The sequence below is a fragment of the Pinus tabuliformis genome, chromosome 6, assembly GCF_031772625.1.
Source record: "Pinus tabuliformis cultivar Carrire ecotype Pingquan chromosome 6, CPIR1, whole genome shotgun sequence".
Taxonomy (NCBI): domain Eukaryota; kingdom Viridiplantae; phylum Streptophyta; class Pinopsida; order Pinales; family Pinaceae; genus Pinus; species Pinus tabuliformis.
The window spans coordinates 1753446089-1753461581 of record NC_142292.1 but is presented as its reverse complement, the minus strand read 5'-3'; the positions used below and the strand labels follow the sequence as shown (position 1 = coordinate 1753461581).

The window sequence follows — 15493 nt, the reverse complement described above, 5'->3', positions numbered from 1 at the left end:
AAATTGGCATAATAGATGTAGAGGCATCTAGGAATTATTTATTAGTTATTATTCAGCCTGTAGGAGATAAGGATACCTATCTAGTTATGAATGTTTATGGCCCCCAAAGAACAGAGGATAAACTCAAGTTTCTAGATTCCCTTGTGGAGCTCAGGGATAGACATGCAGGAATTCCTTGGATCATGGGAGGGGATTTCAACATGATCAAATCTCTTTCAGAAAAAAGAGGGGGAACCAGAGCTCTAAGTAAAGACTCTGTCACATTTCAAACCTTTACAGATAATATGAATCTTGTTGATACTGAAACGAACAATGGCCTCTTTACTTGGAATAATAAAAGAGGAGGAGAGGCTCAGGTCACCTCCAAATTAGATAGATTCATTATCTCAGAAGACCTTATGCTTATAGATAAGGAAATAACAACAAGAGTTCTTCCTTTTGGAGGCTCAGATCATTGGCCGGTTCAACTGGAAATCAAGGGCATAGGTACTCCCAGGAACAGACCTTTCCGATTTGAGAACATCTGGCTTTCTCACCCAAAATTCATCAGCAATATTGAAAAATGGTGGTCAGAAGATTTACAGATTCAAGGAACAAGAATGTTCCTTTTGCATAAAAGATTAAAGCACATCAAACTCAGGCTTAAGGATTGGAACAAGAATGATTTTGGCAACATTTTTGTGGAAAAAAAATAAGTGGAAATCAAAATGCAGGAACTCAATCAAGCTCTAATTACAGAAGGCTTTGATAAAGTCAAAAGTGATCAAGTTGATAGATATCATCAAGAATGGGATAATTTGGGAAAACAAGAGGAAATATTTTGGAGGCAAAAGTCAAGAGTTCAATGGCTGAAGGAAGGAGAGCGTAACACTAGATTCTTTCATAGATCTACCATGGCTAATAGAGCCCACAACAGAATCTCCTTGATCAAGGACAAGGATGGGAAGCTTCATACTTCCCATGAAGATATAGATTCTGTATTGGTTCAGCACTTCTGTGGCATAACTCAGGAAAACAATTCAGACAGAGAGCAGTCCATCAGGGAAGTAACTAATCACATTCCTAAGCTGGTGTCTAGAGAGGACAATTTCAACCTTAATAGGCCAGTAACAGAAGAGGAAGTTAGTGAGGTCCTCAAAGAAATGCAGAATGGCAAAGCACCCAGCCCGGATGGTTTTAATGTGGATTTTTTTAAAGCTTGCTGGAATATAGTTAAACAGGATATTTTGAATGTAGTGGAGGATTCCAGGTTGAACAAAACTATTCTGAAAGTGCTCAATACCTCCTTCATCTCCCTGATCCCTAAACAGGACATTGCTCAAACTCCTGATAAGTATAGACCCATAGCTTTATGCAATGTGGTTTACAAGATCATATCCAAGGTAGTAGCCAACAGGCTCAAACCTCTACTTCCTTCACTTGTTTCAGGGGAACAATCAGGTTATGTGGAAGGTAGACAAATTCTAAATAACATTATTCAAGCTCACGAGGTGGTTCACTCGTTGACTAGCAAGAGGCAGGCGGGAATGATCATGCAACTGGATATTGCCAAAGCTTATGACAAGGTGAACTGGACCTACATCAAGAAAGTTCTAATTTCCTTTGGTTTTGATCATAATTGGGTGAGATGGGTTATGGCCCTTGTGACTTCCTCTAGCTTTTCAATATTGGTGAATGGCTCTCCCTCTGAGATTTTCATTCCTTCTAGAGGCCTCAGGCAGGGAGACCCACTTTCTCCATTTCTTTTCATCCTCATGATGGAAGGACTTGGTCGATCTATCAAGCATGCTAAAGCAACGGGTAAGATCAAGGGCCTTCAACTAATAGAGAATGGTCAAGCTCTGACTCATCAACAATTTGTAGATGACACCATGCTATAGGGAATCCCCACAGTCAAAGAAGCTTTAGATACAAACAAATCCCGAATGACTTTCCCTGGGCTATAGGTATGGAATTCAATCTCTCCAAATCAAAAATATTTTTCTTTAATACCAATATTGCTATTCAGAGAAATATCTCCAGAATTCTAGGTTTTCAATGGGACTCCCTCCCCTCAAAATATTTGGGAGTTCCTCTAACTGCCAAATTGATGCACAAGAGAATTTGGGAACCGTTGATCAATAAGATGTAGGACAAAGTCAGAAAATGGACCAGTAGAGCTTTAAATCTAGCAGGCAGGTTGGTCCTTACAAAGGCTGTACTACAAGCTATCCCTGTTTTTATGTTATCAGCTCTCCCAGCTCCAAAAGGAGTTCTGCAGCAATTCAGAAATATCCAAAGAGACTTTCTCTGGGGTAAGGAGGAGACTAGGAAGAAATGGGCCTTGGTTTCCTGGGAAAAATTTGTAGACCCAAGCACCATGGGGGCCTTGGCTTGGATGACCAGGAGATTCTTAGTAATGTTTTAGGGGCCAAACTATGGTGGCGTTGGGTTCATGATCCAAAAGCTCAATGGGCAAGTATTTGGAAAGAAAAATATGCCAACTCCTGGCAAACAAGTGACCTCATAAGAATGTCTGGAAATATAAAGGGGTCATACATCTGGAATAAAGCCTGGGAGAACAGGAGTCTAGTACAAAAAAAACAGCTTCTGGGAAATCAGAGAGGGAGATCTAGCACTATTCTGGGAGGATAGATGGCAACAAGAACCAACATTGCTAAAAGAGGACTTTTTGAGCCTTAAGAATGAAACAAACATCCAAGGCTTAAATAAGGTAAAGGATTTCTAGGATCATACTCAGAATACAAAAAAGTGGAGAATCTAGAGAAATATTAATTGCGGTGATGATAGGCCCTTGAAAATAAAAGCATAAGAACTTAGAAGGATGATCTTAGTAGCAGGGGGGCAGGATGAACTAAGATGGGGCAACAATAAAGAGGGCACCTTTAATCTAAAGGAAGCAAAAGGTATTCTCTTAGAGGTGGATTCCCATGTTCTACATAAGATCTAGCAGAACATTTGGAGGCACTAAGGGTGGATGAAGATCAAACTCTTCATGTGGTTAGTTCTTCAAAAGAAGATCTTGACTTGGGACAATATCAAAAAGAGGGGCATTCTGGGGCCTTCTATTTGCCAGCTCTGTAAAGCTCAAGAGGAGACAATGGAGCATATTCTCAATAGCTGCATTTTCTCCTCCTAGTTATGGGATTCATTCGCTACCATTTTTCAAAAGTCTGATAGGGATAAAGGGAGTATCATTAATACCCTAAATAATTGGAGTAGAAACTTCTCGGACAACGAATTCCTCAGCTCAGCTTGGGCCCTAATGCCAAGCTTCATTATATGGAATGTCTGGAAAGAAAGGAACAAGAGAATATTCAAGGATGAAAAGAATCCCCCTCAGTGACTGTTTGAGCTAACCTTGAAATAGCTTAAGGAGACAGTTGGCTCCATAGTTTGTAATCACCCCAAGAATCCTCCCTCAGAGGCTGATTTAAGAATTCTCAAACAACTGGGTTTGTAGGGGCTCATTCCTCAAGGCCTGGATAGGAAGGGGATCACAAGGGAAGAGGAGAAGGACTTTTGGCATCCTCCTCCGACAGGTTTTTTGAAATTCAACATTGATGGTGCTTCAAAAGGAAACCCGAGAACTGCTGGTTTTGGAGGGGTTTTAAGGGATGAAGAAGGAAACATTATCTTTATCTTCCATGGCCATTTAGGCAGAGCTACCAACAACATGGCAGAATTAATGGCATTGGAACAATGCTTAGAGTTTCTGAAGCAGGACAACCACTTAAATGTAATTACTGAAGCGAAATCTAAGTTAACCATTAATTCAGTGAAAAGAATCGGCTATGGAGCTGTACCAAAGAAAGTTCAAAACACTGGAGGCTTATCCTGGTTTTCCAAAGAATTCAAAGTCATCTCCTTGGTCTTCGCACAGTTAGTTTCAACCATGTTCAAAGAAAGGCCAATAAGCTGGCGGATATTCTGGCCAACCAAGGAGTGTGTTGTACAGAAGGCAAGGTTTTGAGGAAGTGGCAGGAGATGCCTCAGAGTAGACTAAAGGCTCTCTGTAATGAGCAAGCAGAAGAGGATATGGATGTATTTCGTAACAAAGCCAAGGAGGCGAGTATGAAATGACTATATTGCAGAATGATTCACCTTTGTTCTTCAGATTGTTCTTCGGAGGTTGGCCTCAAAAACCCTGGTATCCGTTAACGGGTTTTCTCAGTTTTCTGGGTGGCGCACCGTAGTAAGGATCACAACATTCCATGGTTTCATGACAGGCATAGACGAGAAAATGCAAGGGATGGAAAACTTGGCTTTTCCGACAACCGCAAGTTCCATAATTTTCTTTTTCGGGAAGGAAAATCGCTGCTATGGTGGTTTTCAGGTGATCGCATGACCCTTAAGCAGGAAATGGTTTTAGTGTTTTGGGAGCGATTCCATTTGGCTTCCTACATGTGGCAGGGGGGTGGAAATGAATACCGCCCTCCCCGGGTACTATTGTTCGGATACCTTGTTCCATGCGATATGTCTCCCTACCGTTGGATTTCGCAAGTCCAATCTATGGTCGGGAACGATCGTGCAGTTTGGTGGGCTGGATTGTTAAACTTCGTTTGACTTCGTCAGGCAATTTCTCTCTCTGTTGGTGGATGGCTCGGGGTGTTTGGATGGTTAAGATCAAAATGCAAGTTGGGGGAGCAGCCATTCGGATGACTCCGCAGTTCTCCTATGTTACTATTTCCCCATTTCAAGGGTTCAGTGGCAATCTCTGTTAGGTTGATGGTCATGCCTTAGGCGGTTAGCTTTGTTTGCCGGGGTCCACGGTGTTGGATGGACTTTTGTATACTATGTAAATTTTTGTTGGCTTAATGATATAGAAGGTACTACTCTTACTTCAGTAAAATATATATATATATATATATATATATATATATATATATTATAGTAAAATATATATTATTAAATTTTACCTCTTCTATAATTTTTTTTTTTCTATTTTCATTAACATTGCTTTCAATATTTTGACTTATAACATTTGTCTTAAAAAAATAATCTAATTATTATTCTTTATTTATTTTTTAAAGTATATTAATTTTTTGCTCATTTATATTTTCTTTAAATTTATCTTATTTTTTCTATTTTATATTTACAATATTAATTTATCATAAAAAAATTAAAGCCATCATAATTATGTAATTAGCTTATCATTAAAAATTAATAATAACTCAAAAATTATAATTATATAATTAATTTATTATTAACCTAAAACATGAAATCATTCACTTACCTTGAACTAAACTCTTCATATACTCCTTTTTAATGGAAAATATAAAGTCATCAACATACTTGGCTATGGACTTCCTTATTCTATGTTGGTAATCTATATTCTATGTTGATTAAATGGACAATCTATAAAGAAATATGTGTTTCTTCGCATACATATCCCTGTGGCTTTTGAATATTATAATCTTTAATCTGTAGTCAAAAACAACCATTTCAATTTATCAATCAAACTAAGAGTTTTCATCTTCTCTTTTGTGGAAGTTGTTCCTTGTTCGTAGACTCTCCAGTTTAGGGGAGCTTCGTACATGTAATTTCATTTTTATTATATTATTTTTTTAATAAAAATATAATAATTTTATTATTGTTATAATATTTATATTATAATATTGTTTATGGAATTTTGTATCCAGAAAAAAACATTTTAAAAAAAATAGGGTTCAATACATATGTATATTTACTTTATACTCAATTAACTATTATAATAGTAAGAGTTACTGTTATTTTATGACTTTCCTAATTAACATAAACAATATGGTATTCTTTGACGTAAAATCACTCGTTCAATTCCCCAATTCCCTATAACATAATTAAGATATAGTTGTTCCAAACTTACAAAAGAATATATTTAATTTTATTATTTATATTATTTTATTATTAAATATTTATATTATGAACATCAAAAATAAATAAATATTAAGTAATAAATTAATTATTAAATAATTATTATTATTTTTAAATCTTATTCATTGAATGTTATTTAATTATAAAATATTAAAAAATATGTAATAAAAAAATCAATTATTGATTGCACCTTCTTTTTTATTTTTGATTTAAAATTATTTACAACCATCCATTCATTTATACCATTCATCGAACTATCCAATATGTGCAAATTGAGGACTGGTTCTCATTTAGCAATCGATATAAACTATTTTAACATACAGATTACACTATAACCAAAAAATTTCATGGTGGAGACAATACCACAGCATTTGATATTTCCCAAATAACCGCTACAGAGAACAAGTGTCTACACAAATGTTTCTTGAGTTGAACCATCCCTACATTGTGTCTTTGGAGAGCATTTAGGCATCCCTAGTTGAACTGGACCACCCGAACAGAAAAGAGAGCCCGCTATTGCTCCAGCAAGGGCTGCATTGAAGTTGGGATCTACCTTTACAGAAGCCACATAATCCTGCACGATTGATGAGTGATCCAATCCGGGGCCCATATTGTTCGGCAATGAAGTCAAGGGCTGGAAGCTGCCTGTCGCTAAATGTAGACACTGTGATACTGAATTTGTCAGGTCGTCTGTGAGGTCGAGAGCGATTGTGGGAAACGGTCTCGAGGTTGATATTGAGGCAATGCAGGGTATAAATTGGTTGTCTGCAACCAAATTTTCCGTGTTCGTTCCCTCACCAGTGAGAATTTTGGACAAGCCAGAGTGCTTAGCAGCCATAACCAGAGGAGTTAGAGAATGTGTATGATTGCCTTCGTAGGTTATTATGACAATCATGGGGTCTTCGGCGCTTCTCTGAACCTGCTCAAAATCCACCATGGCTTTAACATATTTATACTAGCGGGCGGCCTTGCATGTATTTCATAGTCAATGAGACCATCAATAGCAGAATTCTCTGGGGGAAAGGAGGAGGCCAAACCTGTTTTTTAACTGGGCAACTGGGTGCCCAAGCACATTTGTAATACGATCTTGGAAGCGGATTACCTTTTGTCTTCTTTCTTCCATATTTTCGCCACTGGTAGCCATCGTCTCCCTGATTCGGATAGATCGTATTAGTTTCTTTAAACAGGGAAGGAAAGAAAAAATATATGCACTGTTTGCAAAAATATATGCACTGTTGTTGTTATGGGGCTTTGCAATAGATAAGCATGGCCTAGCTTTCTGAGCTTATGTCGATGGCTGATTCTCGGAATATTTTGTAATTATACAGAGGTGGTGACAATCAAATAATTGTCGGCGCCCATGTTAATAATGTCGAAGATTTTAAGGATACCCTAACTTTATACACATAATAAAAACAATTTTTTCATTATTTCCCTAATCTAAAGACGAAAACTTGGTCCATGATTTGCAAATCAATAGAACTATGAAAGTTTAACGATTCCACAAATGCAAGAACTCCTCCTGCCTAACTTGGTCCATGATTTGCAAATCAATAGAACTATGAAAGTTTAACGATTCCACAAATGCAAGAACTCCTCCTGCCTTGTGTATGAATTGGAAGTGTAATCAATAGCTGAGGAGGATGTCGGCAACACCAGTAAGTAGCCACTACATACTGACACATATGTATACCATGTAAAAGTTTTGCAAAAACCCAACGCAGCGATAGTGGACAAAAGACATCAAGATCTATATACATTTCATCATAGAGTTGGTTCATGACCAGATCATCCATTTCCATTATTGTCATTTAATGCACAGAAGTTTCAATTTTTGTGCAATCTTCTTCGAGTGAAGGACACAATTGCTTAGTACCTACCTTTTATTTCTTTTTTTATTATGTGGTACATTGCACTTTGAGGGTGGGTTTTCTATGAGGTTCTCCTTTTTTTTTCTTGTTTTGGCTGTTTTATATTATTTAGAGGCATTGTAATATGGGTATTTAACATGGTTTTTTGTGAGGATTTATTCATTGTCTTCTCTCTATTAGTGCTTGAGGAGAGATATTGGAGATGTTTCCTCCTTATAAGAGATGATTTTTTAAGTATTGATGTTTCGAGAGTTGCATGGATGTTTCCACACATCTCTCTGATTCACTACCACGATTCACTACCATGGCTTATTAGTTTAACCAATTAAAAGTATATAATATAAGCTTATACTAATTCTAATTCATTATTCATTATTTCTCTCAAGCTGTATCTGTTCTCTTTTTCTCTGACCAACTTTATGTGATTTTTCTATTAGCCAGGTTCACCGTGGAACTTTTACACAGTGTTCCAGCTTACAAACTTGAAGGCATCCACTCTAAACCATCCATCCGGAAATTTTCTAGATCATATCAGTCCAACCCAATGTTAAATACCAAGTTGGTAATTGTTGGAGTAATTGTCATATTCATGTACTTGAGAATCAATTAAACAAACTAACTACTACTCAATGTAAGTGTTCCAGGTTACAAACTTGAAGGCATCCACTCTAAACAATCCATCCCGAAATTTTCTACATCATATCAATGTTAAATACCAAGTTGGTAATTGTTGGAGTAATTGTCATATTCATGTCATTGAGAATTAATTAAATGGACTAACTACTCCTCAATGTAATGGTGAGGGCTCTTTGGAAATTTACTAATAACTATTAGTTGTGACGTAACTGAAAACCTCAGCATAATATCATAGCCTTACCCAAACTAAATTTCCAAATTGGATTTGAAAAAAACGTTAGAGTAATTATAATACTCGAAAAATATCCCAGAATCTGACCATCAAAAAAGAGTAACATCTACATAAAAATGCCAGTCATATTTACTTTCTTATACTCACTTTCTTGAAAATCAATTAAATAAAAGACCCACCACTTCAAATAATGATAGGAGTGGGGAAATTTACTACTACGCGTTTTAATTTAACTAAAAATTTCTATGTGAACGGGCCTTTGGATGGGTGTGGGATCGTTCACATAAATTCTACATAACAGAAATCGATTATTACCACGGATGCCTCAGATGTTGTCCGCATGGACACGGTTCTTCTGGGCGTGGCCGCTGATCCTCGGCTCAGCGCGTGATGCTTCTTATTCGGCGACTTCTTATGACTGCGGGGGCTGCGGCTATCATTGAGGCACGAATTGATCCGATTCTCAATCTGTGCCGACTCCAAGTAATTAACTGTCCTCTTCTTTGAAGACAGTGGCTGATAGTCCACAAATTTGGCAATCTTCTTCTCTGTTTCCCATCGTTGTTCAGGGCACTCAAAAAACTGATGATATTGAGGGGCAACTGCACCACTGGAGTACCTTGCATATGATACATCATTGCCTCGATGATCTGGATGGATTATCTACGAAATCAAAAGGCAAAAACCCTAAGAAATTTGGAAACTGATGATCCCATGATACCTAATTATCTGAAATCAATTAGTTAATAGCATGTGGATTGTATTGTTGTTTCTGGAAGTCTTTACTGTGTGTGTTTTAGGTGAACACTCTATTTATTTATTTCTTAGAAAATTGACGATACCAAGATATTTAATTCTCTGAAATCAATCAACTAGTTAAAAGTATATAGATTGTAGTGCTGTTTTTGAAAGTAATTACTGCATACACATAATATTCTCTGCAAAGTTTTAAATAAACAGTATACTGCAAAGTTTTAGATGAACAATCTATCCATCATTAAAAACAATGAAAAACAATATAACATACCTGACTTCCATCAACGTCCTTCCCCTTCCGCTGTTCAACCAAAGACATGACATGCCTCTGCAAGTCATTATATTTAATACTCATGCACTTCAACATAGACTTGAGTTGCCGATTCTCTTCGTCTATAACATTCATCTCAGCCACAAGCAGAGTGATCTGCACAAATCAATTACAAGCCATGTAATCTGTAAGAAACAACACCCAATATTAAAGGAAATAACGTTATATCTGGGAGAACTCCCTGCAACACCTTATGTTTGTGACGCTCCATCTCCAAAGAAATGTTTGCTGCCTTCCTGCCTGTGAATTCTTGTGACCTAATCCTAATTAACCCTTTCAATTCTGCTAGGCTGGATTCCATAGCCGTCACTAACAAACGCAAGTGACGGGTCACGTCGACAAAATTTTGGCGTCGAAGAAGTGGGTATCACATAGCTTTACAGTTTTGTGATTTTTTTCAATGTAAAAGTCTGAGCTATATAAAATTGTATTAAATTAGTTGGTTTGGGTAGCTCAATTAATAATGGCTATGGAAATAAAATCTCGCAGAATTAGAAGCTTTTGTGTTCAAATTTTATATTATCCCTAATCAAAATGAAAACACAAATCTTATACTAAACCCCAATCAAAATAAAAAATAATAATAAAAATATTATCCACCAAACCTAAAAAAAACTAAATTACAATCATTTTAAAAATAATACATACAATTGAAAGGGTTCCTTTCAAAGATTATCCATCGGATTCAGACAGATCAGAGACAATTGAATACCCTGTGTCATACGCAAAGCTCAGACCAAACACAGGTGACAGGTCGCGTCCAGCCATAAAGTTGGCATCCTGAATTTTCTACGTTGATTTTGAAAATTATTAATAAAGAAAATTCATTGATTATCGATTGATTTTTGCAGGTCTCAAATTGCAGAAGCGAAAGCGAGTTGCTTGACATTATCCACTTTAATGGAGTCAATAAAAGTGACTGATAAGCTATGAAATACAGGTAGCCTTTGTTTAAAGTTTAATAGGGGGACATCTTGTGGTCTGTACGACAAAAGAAGAAAAAGGTGAGAATAGCCCCGAAGCGGAGAAGAGCCATTCACTCACTGTAAGGCCCTCAAGACCTTTCCACACCACAAGAAACGATGAGGGAAATTTATTTCCCAAAAAAGGTGAAAAAGAGGAAAGGATAAACAGAAATCTATTTTCCAAATAAGGTGAAAATATGGGAAAAAAATTATGATAATATCATTATATTGTCATGCTGTATTTTGTGTAGTTTCTAATCCTTATATATAAAATATTATATTCTTTTGTTTTGGAACTGTATAAGAATATATAAATGGTTATATTTTAGAACTTCTTTAAATTTATTTTCCAAATAAGGTGAAAATATGAAAAGAAAAGTATAATAATATCATTATATTGTCATGCTGTATTTTATGTAGTTTTTAATCATTATATATAGAATATTATATTCTTTTGTTTTGGAACTGTATAAGAATATATAAATTATATAAATGGTTATATTTTACAATTTCTTCAAATAATTGGAAAAATAATAACAATAATTTATAGTAAAATAATAATAATAATTTATAGTATAGTAAGTTTAATAAATATATTATTTTACAAAATGAAATAGGGAAACATTAAGTGAAAAAAATTATAAAATAATAATAATAATTTATAGTATAGTAAGTTTAATAAATATATTATTTTACAAAATGAAATAGGGAAACATTAAGTGAAAAAAATTATGTTAAGTGTGGATAATGCCTTCTTGCTTATGTGTGAAGTGTATTGATTTGTGGGTATGTTTTATAAGTTTTTTTTTTTTCCTTTAAAAATGTCAAGGGGATAATGCCTTCTTGCACATGTTTGAAGTATATTGATTTGTGGGTATGTTTTATAGGTTATTTTTAGATAATCTTTATTGTTTTGATGGTTGCAACTTTTTAGTTGAAGAATTTTAGTTTTTATTATTTTTTAATTTAAATGGATTTACTCATTTTCAATATAAGATTTTTAAGATTATTTTAAGGGAAATTAATTATTTTCTATATTTAAGAACTTTTTAATAAAATTTATTTCACTCGCAGGGAAGTCCTTAATAATCTAATTCTGATTAATGGTTTTAGTAGTTAATATTAATTTTGCAACGCCTATGAGAGAGTCCTCTCCAAATCCACTTTGATACATATTATAGTACAAAAAGACAAATTTCTTCCCACTTTTACTTATCAATGAATTAACCTAATTTGCTTCTCGCTAAAAAAATGTTAACATCCTAAACCATGAATTGACCTAATTTTCTTCAGCTCAAAAAGTGTTAACATCATAAACCATTAAAAAAAAGTAAATACCCTCACCATTAAAAAAATAAAGTAACCTCACCAATATAGGGGCTCTTGTGATCTCTTATTATGACCTAATTTTCTTCCAACTCAGAAAATGTTAACATCCTAAACCATTAAAAAGAAGTGAAGTAACCTAATCAATATAGGGTTATTGTGATTTCTTATTGTGAGTTAAAGTCAAAAGACCAGCGAAATAAATGTGTTACCCTCCATTCCATAAAATATGATAAGGAATGGAAGATCAAAACTAGATCTTCCCCATTTTGGAAAAAAATAACAAAACTCCTCATTTAGATGCAAATGAAAATAACTGAGCTTGAATCTCGGGTACCTAATTCTTTGTTAACCTGACTCTTTAGTTCTTCGACTATGTTCGAGGATATAAACTTTGTGACGAATGCAACTCAAATAGAGTAAGGAGATATTTTATTGCCTTTGGTGATGGAAGAGCCTCTTTAGGGGTGGCGTCGAATAATTTAATGAATCTATTTTAAAAAGTTAAATTTATTTGGCCAAAGAACTAAGTAGTGTTTTAAATGTTTCAATTTTATATGACAAAGAGTCACTCTTTGTCACTTGCATGGAACCAATGTAGATTTATATAATGATTTATTATGCGTATATTGAGAACCAAATTTATAATAATATTATTAAATTAATATTTATATTAATTAATTATAATAAATAAACTAATATTTAATTATTATAGATTAATTAATATTTAATAAACTATTTTTTAATTAAACTTATTAATAAAATTAATAATTATTACTTAATTGTTAATAATAATAAATTAATAATTATTTAACATTAATTATTTTAAATTGTAATTATAATATTATTTGGTCAATAATAATATGATTGAGAGATCATACTCTAATCTAATATCTATAATAATCCTAGATATTAGGTTCAAAATTTTATTTTTAAAGAATTAAAATGATGTAAATTTCAAGGTTAATTATGGAAAATAAATTATTAAAAATTGAATAATAATTTTAAATTCATTTTCATAATCTAAAATCAATAAATCTTTATTTAAAATGGTAAATAATTTTTTTTTTCAACTCATATTGTTTTCTTATTAAATCAATATTTATTTATTTTTATTTTAAAATGACATATGTCACCTCTAAGTTGGGCACTAATAGAATCACACATCTACTTCATACTGTTTGTAAAATGAGCCTCTAGTGGCAATTATGTTACTTCCTTGACATTGGTAGATTCTTCAGACAATACTTAGAGCTACATGGTGAACTTCTTATAGGAATGTTGAAATGTTCTCCAATGATTTGGATATGCTAATAATAGCTCACTCCCATGGATTGATGCTAACTTTTTCACCTTTGTGAACGATTGAAATAATGGTTAGCATCCAACTTACCTTATAAAGATCTCGGCAACAAACTACTCATCCATATAATCTCTAAATAAGTTTTCTAGTTGGCAATTTGATTACTTAAATGACAACTAAGGTAAACCCTAGCATTATGAGAAGTGCATCCTTACATCATAGGAAATATTCATTTTTACTATATTGAATCTTCTTGTATATCATTGTTTCCAAATCTTTTACATTATGTGATAGGTGCATTTCATCATCCACTTACTTAACATCATAAAGATGAGAAATTCTTTATTCCATTATATTTTAAAAATTATCCAACACCTTGAGTCATTTCAGGACTCGTAAGAATTCACTCTTATTTTAAATTTTTTATTTTCTTCTTTAATATATATATATAGATATATATATTCAATTAAAATGAATAACCCTTTATAATATTTTAATTTTTTTACTTGGCACATTATAATTGATTTTAATTTTAAATTTTTATTTTTCCAAACCAAGGTTGTATTCACTCATAAAAAGTTGAATGCATCGATATCAAAATGAAAGTAGTCTCACCCCGACCAGGCTTTTTGACTATTGCTAGCAGCATATGGAAAATAAATAGAACCACAACTAGAGAGACAATCCACAATTTAATAGGCCAAAAGCACCAAAAGACAAATAAAACTTGTAGAACACTTGTAACCATGTTCATTCATTAGAGGTAATAGAGGCGGGATTATCTGGTCCAGTCCCTGGAGGGGGCGGGGGACGGTAGGTGCATTGGACATGCTGATCAAAATGAGCCATCAATGTTTCCAGTTTTTCCACCTTTTTAGATAGCAGATTCTTACTGCACCAAACCACAATGATCCTTTCCTTGACATGGCATTGAAATTATTGCAATTGGTTGAGCGTGGCAACGATAAATTCATGTTCTTCATTCCTAGCCTTGTCATAAAATGCCAAATGATCTAGGACACACTAGAGCAGGTCTCAACAAACCACAGAGCACCGTTGTCAGCTAGCATCCCTTGCATAGCCAGACCAACGCTTCCTGCCTCGACCACCAACTTCGGCCCCATGCGTCACACTGCCATCCTTTCCCTTCATCGTTGCATGATCACCACAAGTTTCTCTCAAGGCATCCTTTCCACCACGGGCCCCCGAGGCCACCGGACCCATGCTTCCAACAATTCTACCACCCTAAGCAGACCGCTTAGACACCTGATCTGCCACCGCCACCTTCAAATTCTTATGAAACCATCCCTGGTTAGACGAGGTTCCCCTTAGCTAGGGAGTGGAGTGGTAATTATGCGACATAGGTCGCATTGTGAAATCCCATGGAAATTCTTCAAGGAAATGAACACTAGTAGACAACGTCACCTCCCAACTCTCTGAGACGCCCAACAGAGCAACGAACAACCCTAAATTAGCCAAGAGACTTTTGCGATGAGGAATTGTCAACCCGCTCTCTCTAGCTTGGGGAATTACAAGTGAAATCACAACTGGACAACACACCAATTAGACCAAAGGCTCACCAAATCCTCTGCCAAAGAAAGCATTAAGAAGCCAAGATACAAGCCAGGCGACTAGACACCCAACTACAAACACACTGGGAACGAACCCCACAATGAGAACTGATTGCCGCAGACACCCTAATATAATTTTCTCACCGCTAGGCCCAAAATATGCTCACCCAACAATCGGTCGGAGACGTCGACAAAAAATCCACAAAAATAAGAGAGGCTAGAAGAAGATCAGTTAACAAGAAACACATACACCCTCGTAGACTTAGAAGGGATCCAAGAAGAGAATTAACTAAGAACACAAGAAAGGGATCAAACGTTGACCTTATAACTATACATAATTCACTCAAAACTCTTAATAAAACAGGAAACCATGCACAGAGAAGGGAACTTAGTGGTTTTTAATTCAGAGACTGAGGAGGATATAACATCAACGAAATATCCACCGTTGCCAAACAAGCCATAGGCTAGAGAAACTTGTGAGACTACCATAGCTTGGTCCTCATACAGCTAACAACCAAATTGACACATTATAATAACAAACTTGAAGATCGACATTCGCCATATACCAATGGCCCTCACCCACTGTCAATCCTAAAGAGACTGATTGAAACATCACACATCACACCGTTAATTTCCCGTGTACTGCAAA

The 15493-nt window shown here is 35.0% G+C and overlaps 1 protein-coding gene across 1 annotated transcript; it reads right to left on the bottom strand.

Moving 5' to 3' along the window:
- Positions 1–6185: 6185 nt before the first annotated feature.
- Positions 6186–9995, bottom strand: LOC149265942 (WRKY transcription factor 6-like). The gene is made up of 5 exons (XM_089394361.1): positions 9870–9995; positions 9620–9775; positions 8908–9255; positions 6891–7004; positions 6186–6772 (listed from the first exon to the last, which is right to left on the bottom strand). Exons 1-5 carry the CDS (start codon positions 9978–9980, stop codon positions 6263–6265), a joined length of 1239 nt encoding a protein of 412 aa, XP_089250487.1. The 5' UTR covers positions 9981–9995; the 3' UTR covers positions 6186–6262.
- Positions 9996–15493: the final 5498 nt, after the last annotated feature.

What these genes read in the sequence shown, in the direction of transcription:
- LOC149265942 (XM_089394361.1), bottom strand. Translation starts at nt 9,980, where the DNA reads ATGGAATCCAGCCTAGCAGAATTGAAAGGGTTAATTAGGATTAGGTCA. An exon ending in AGGACGTTGATGGAAGTCAG is followed by an intron (nt 9,256 to 9,619) that starts GTATGTTATATT and finishes TTGATTTCGTAG; the next exon opens with ATAATCCATCCAGATCATCG. An exon ending in CAACATCTGAGGCATCCGTG is followed by an intron (nt 7,005 to 8,907) that starts GTAATAATCGAT and finishes TATCCGAATCAG; the next exon opens with GGAGACGATGGCTACCAGTG.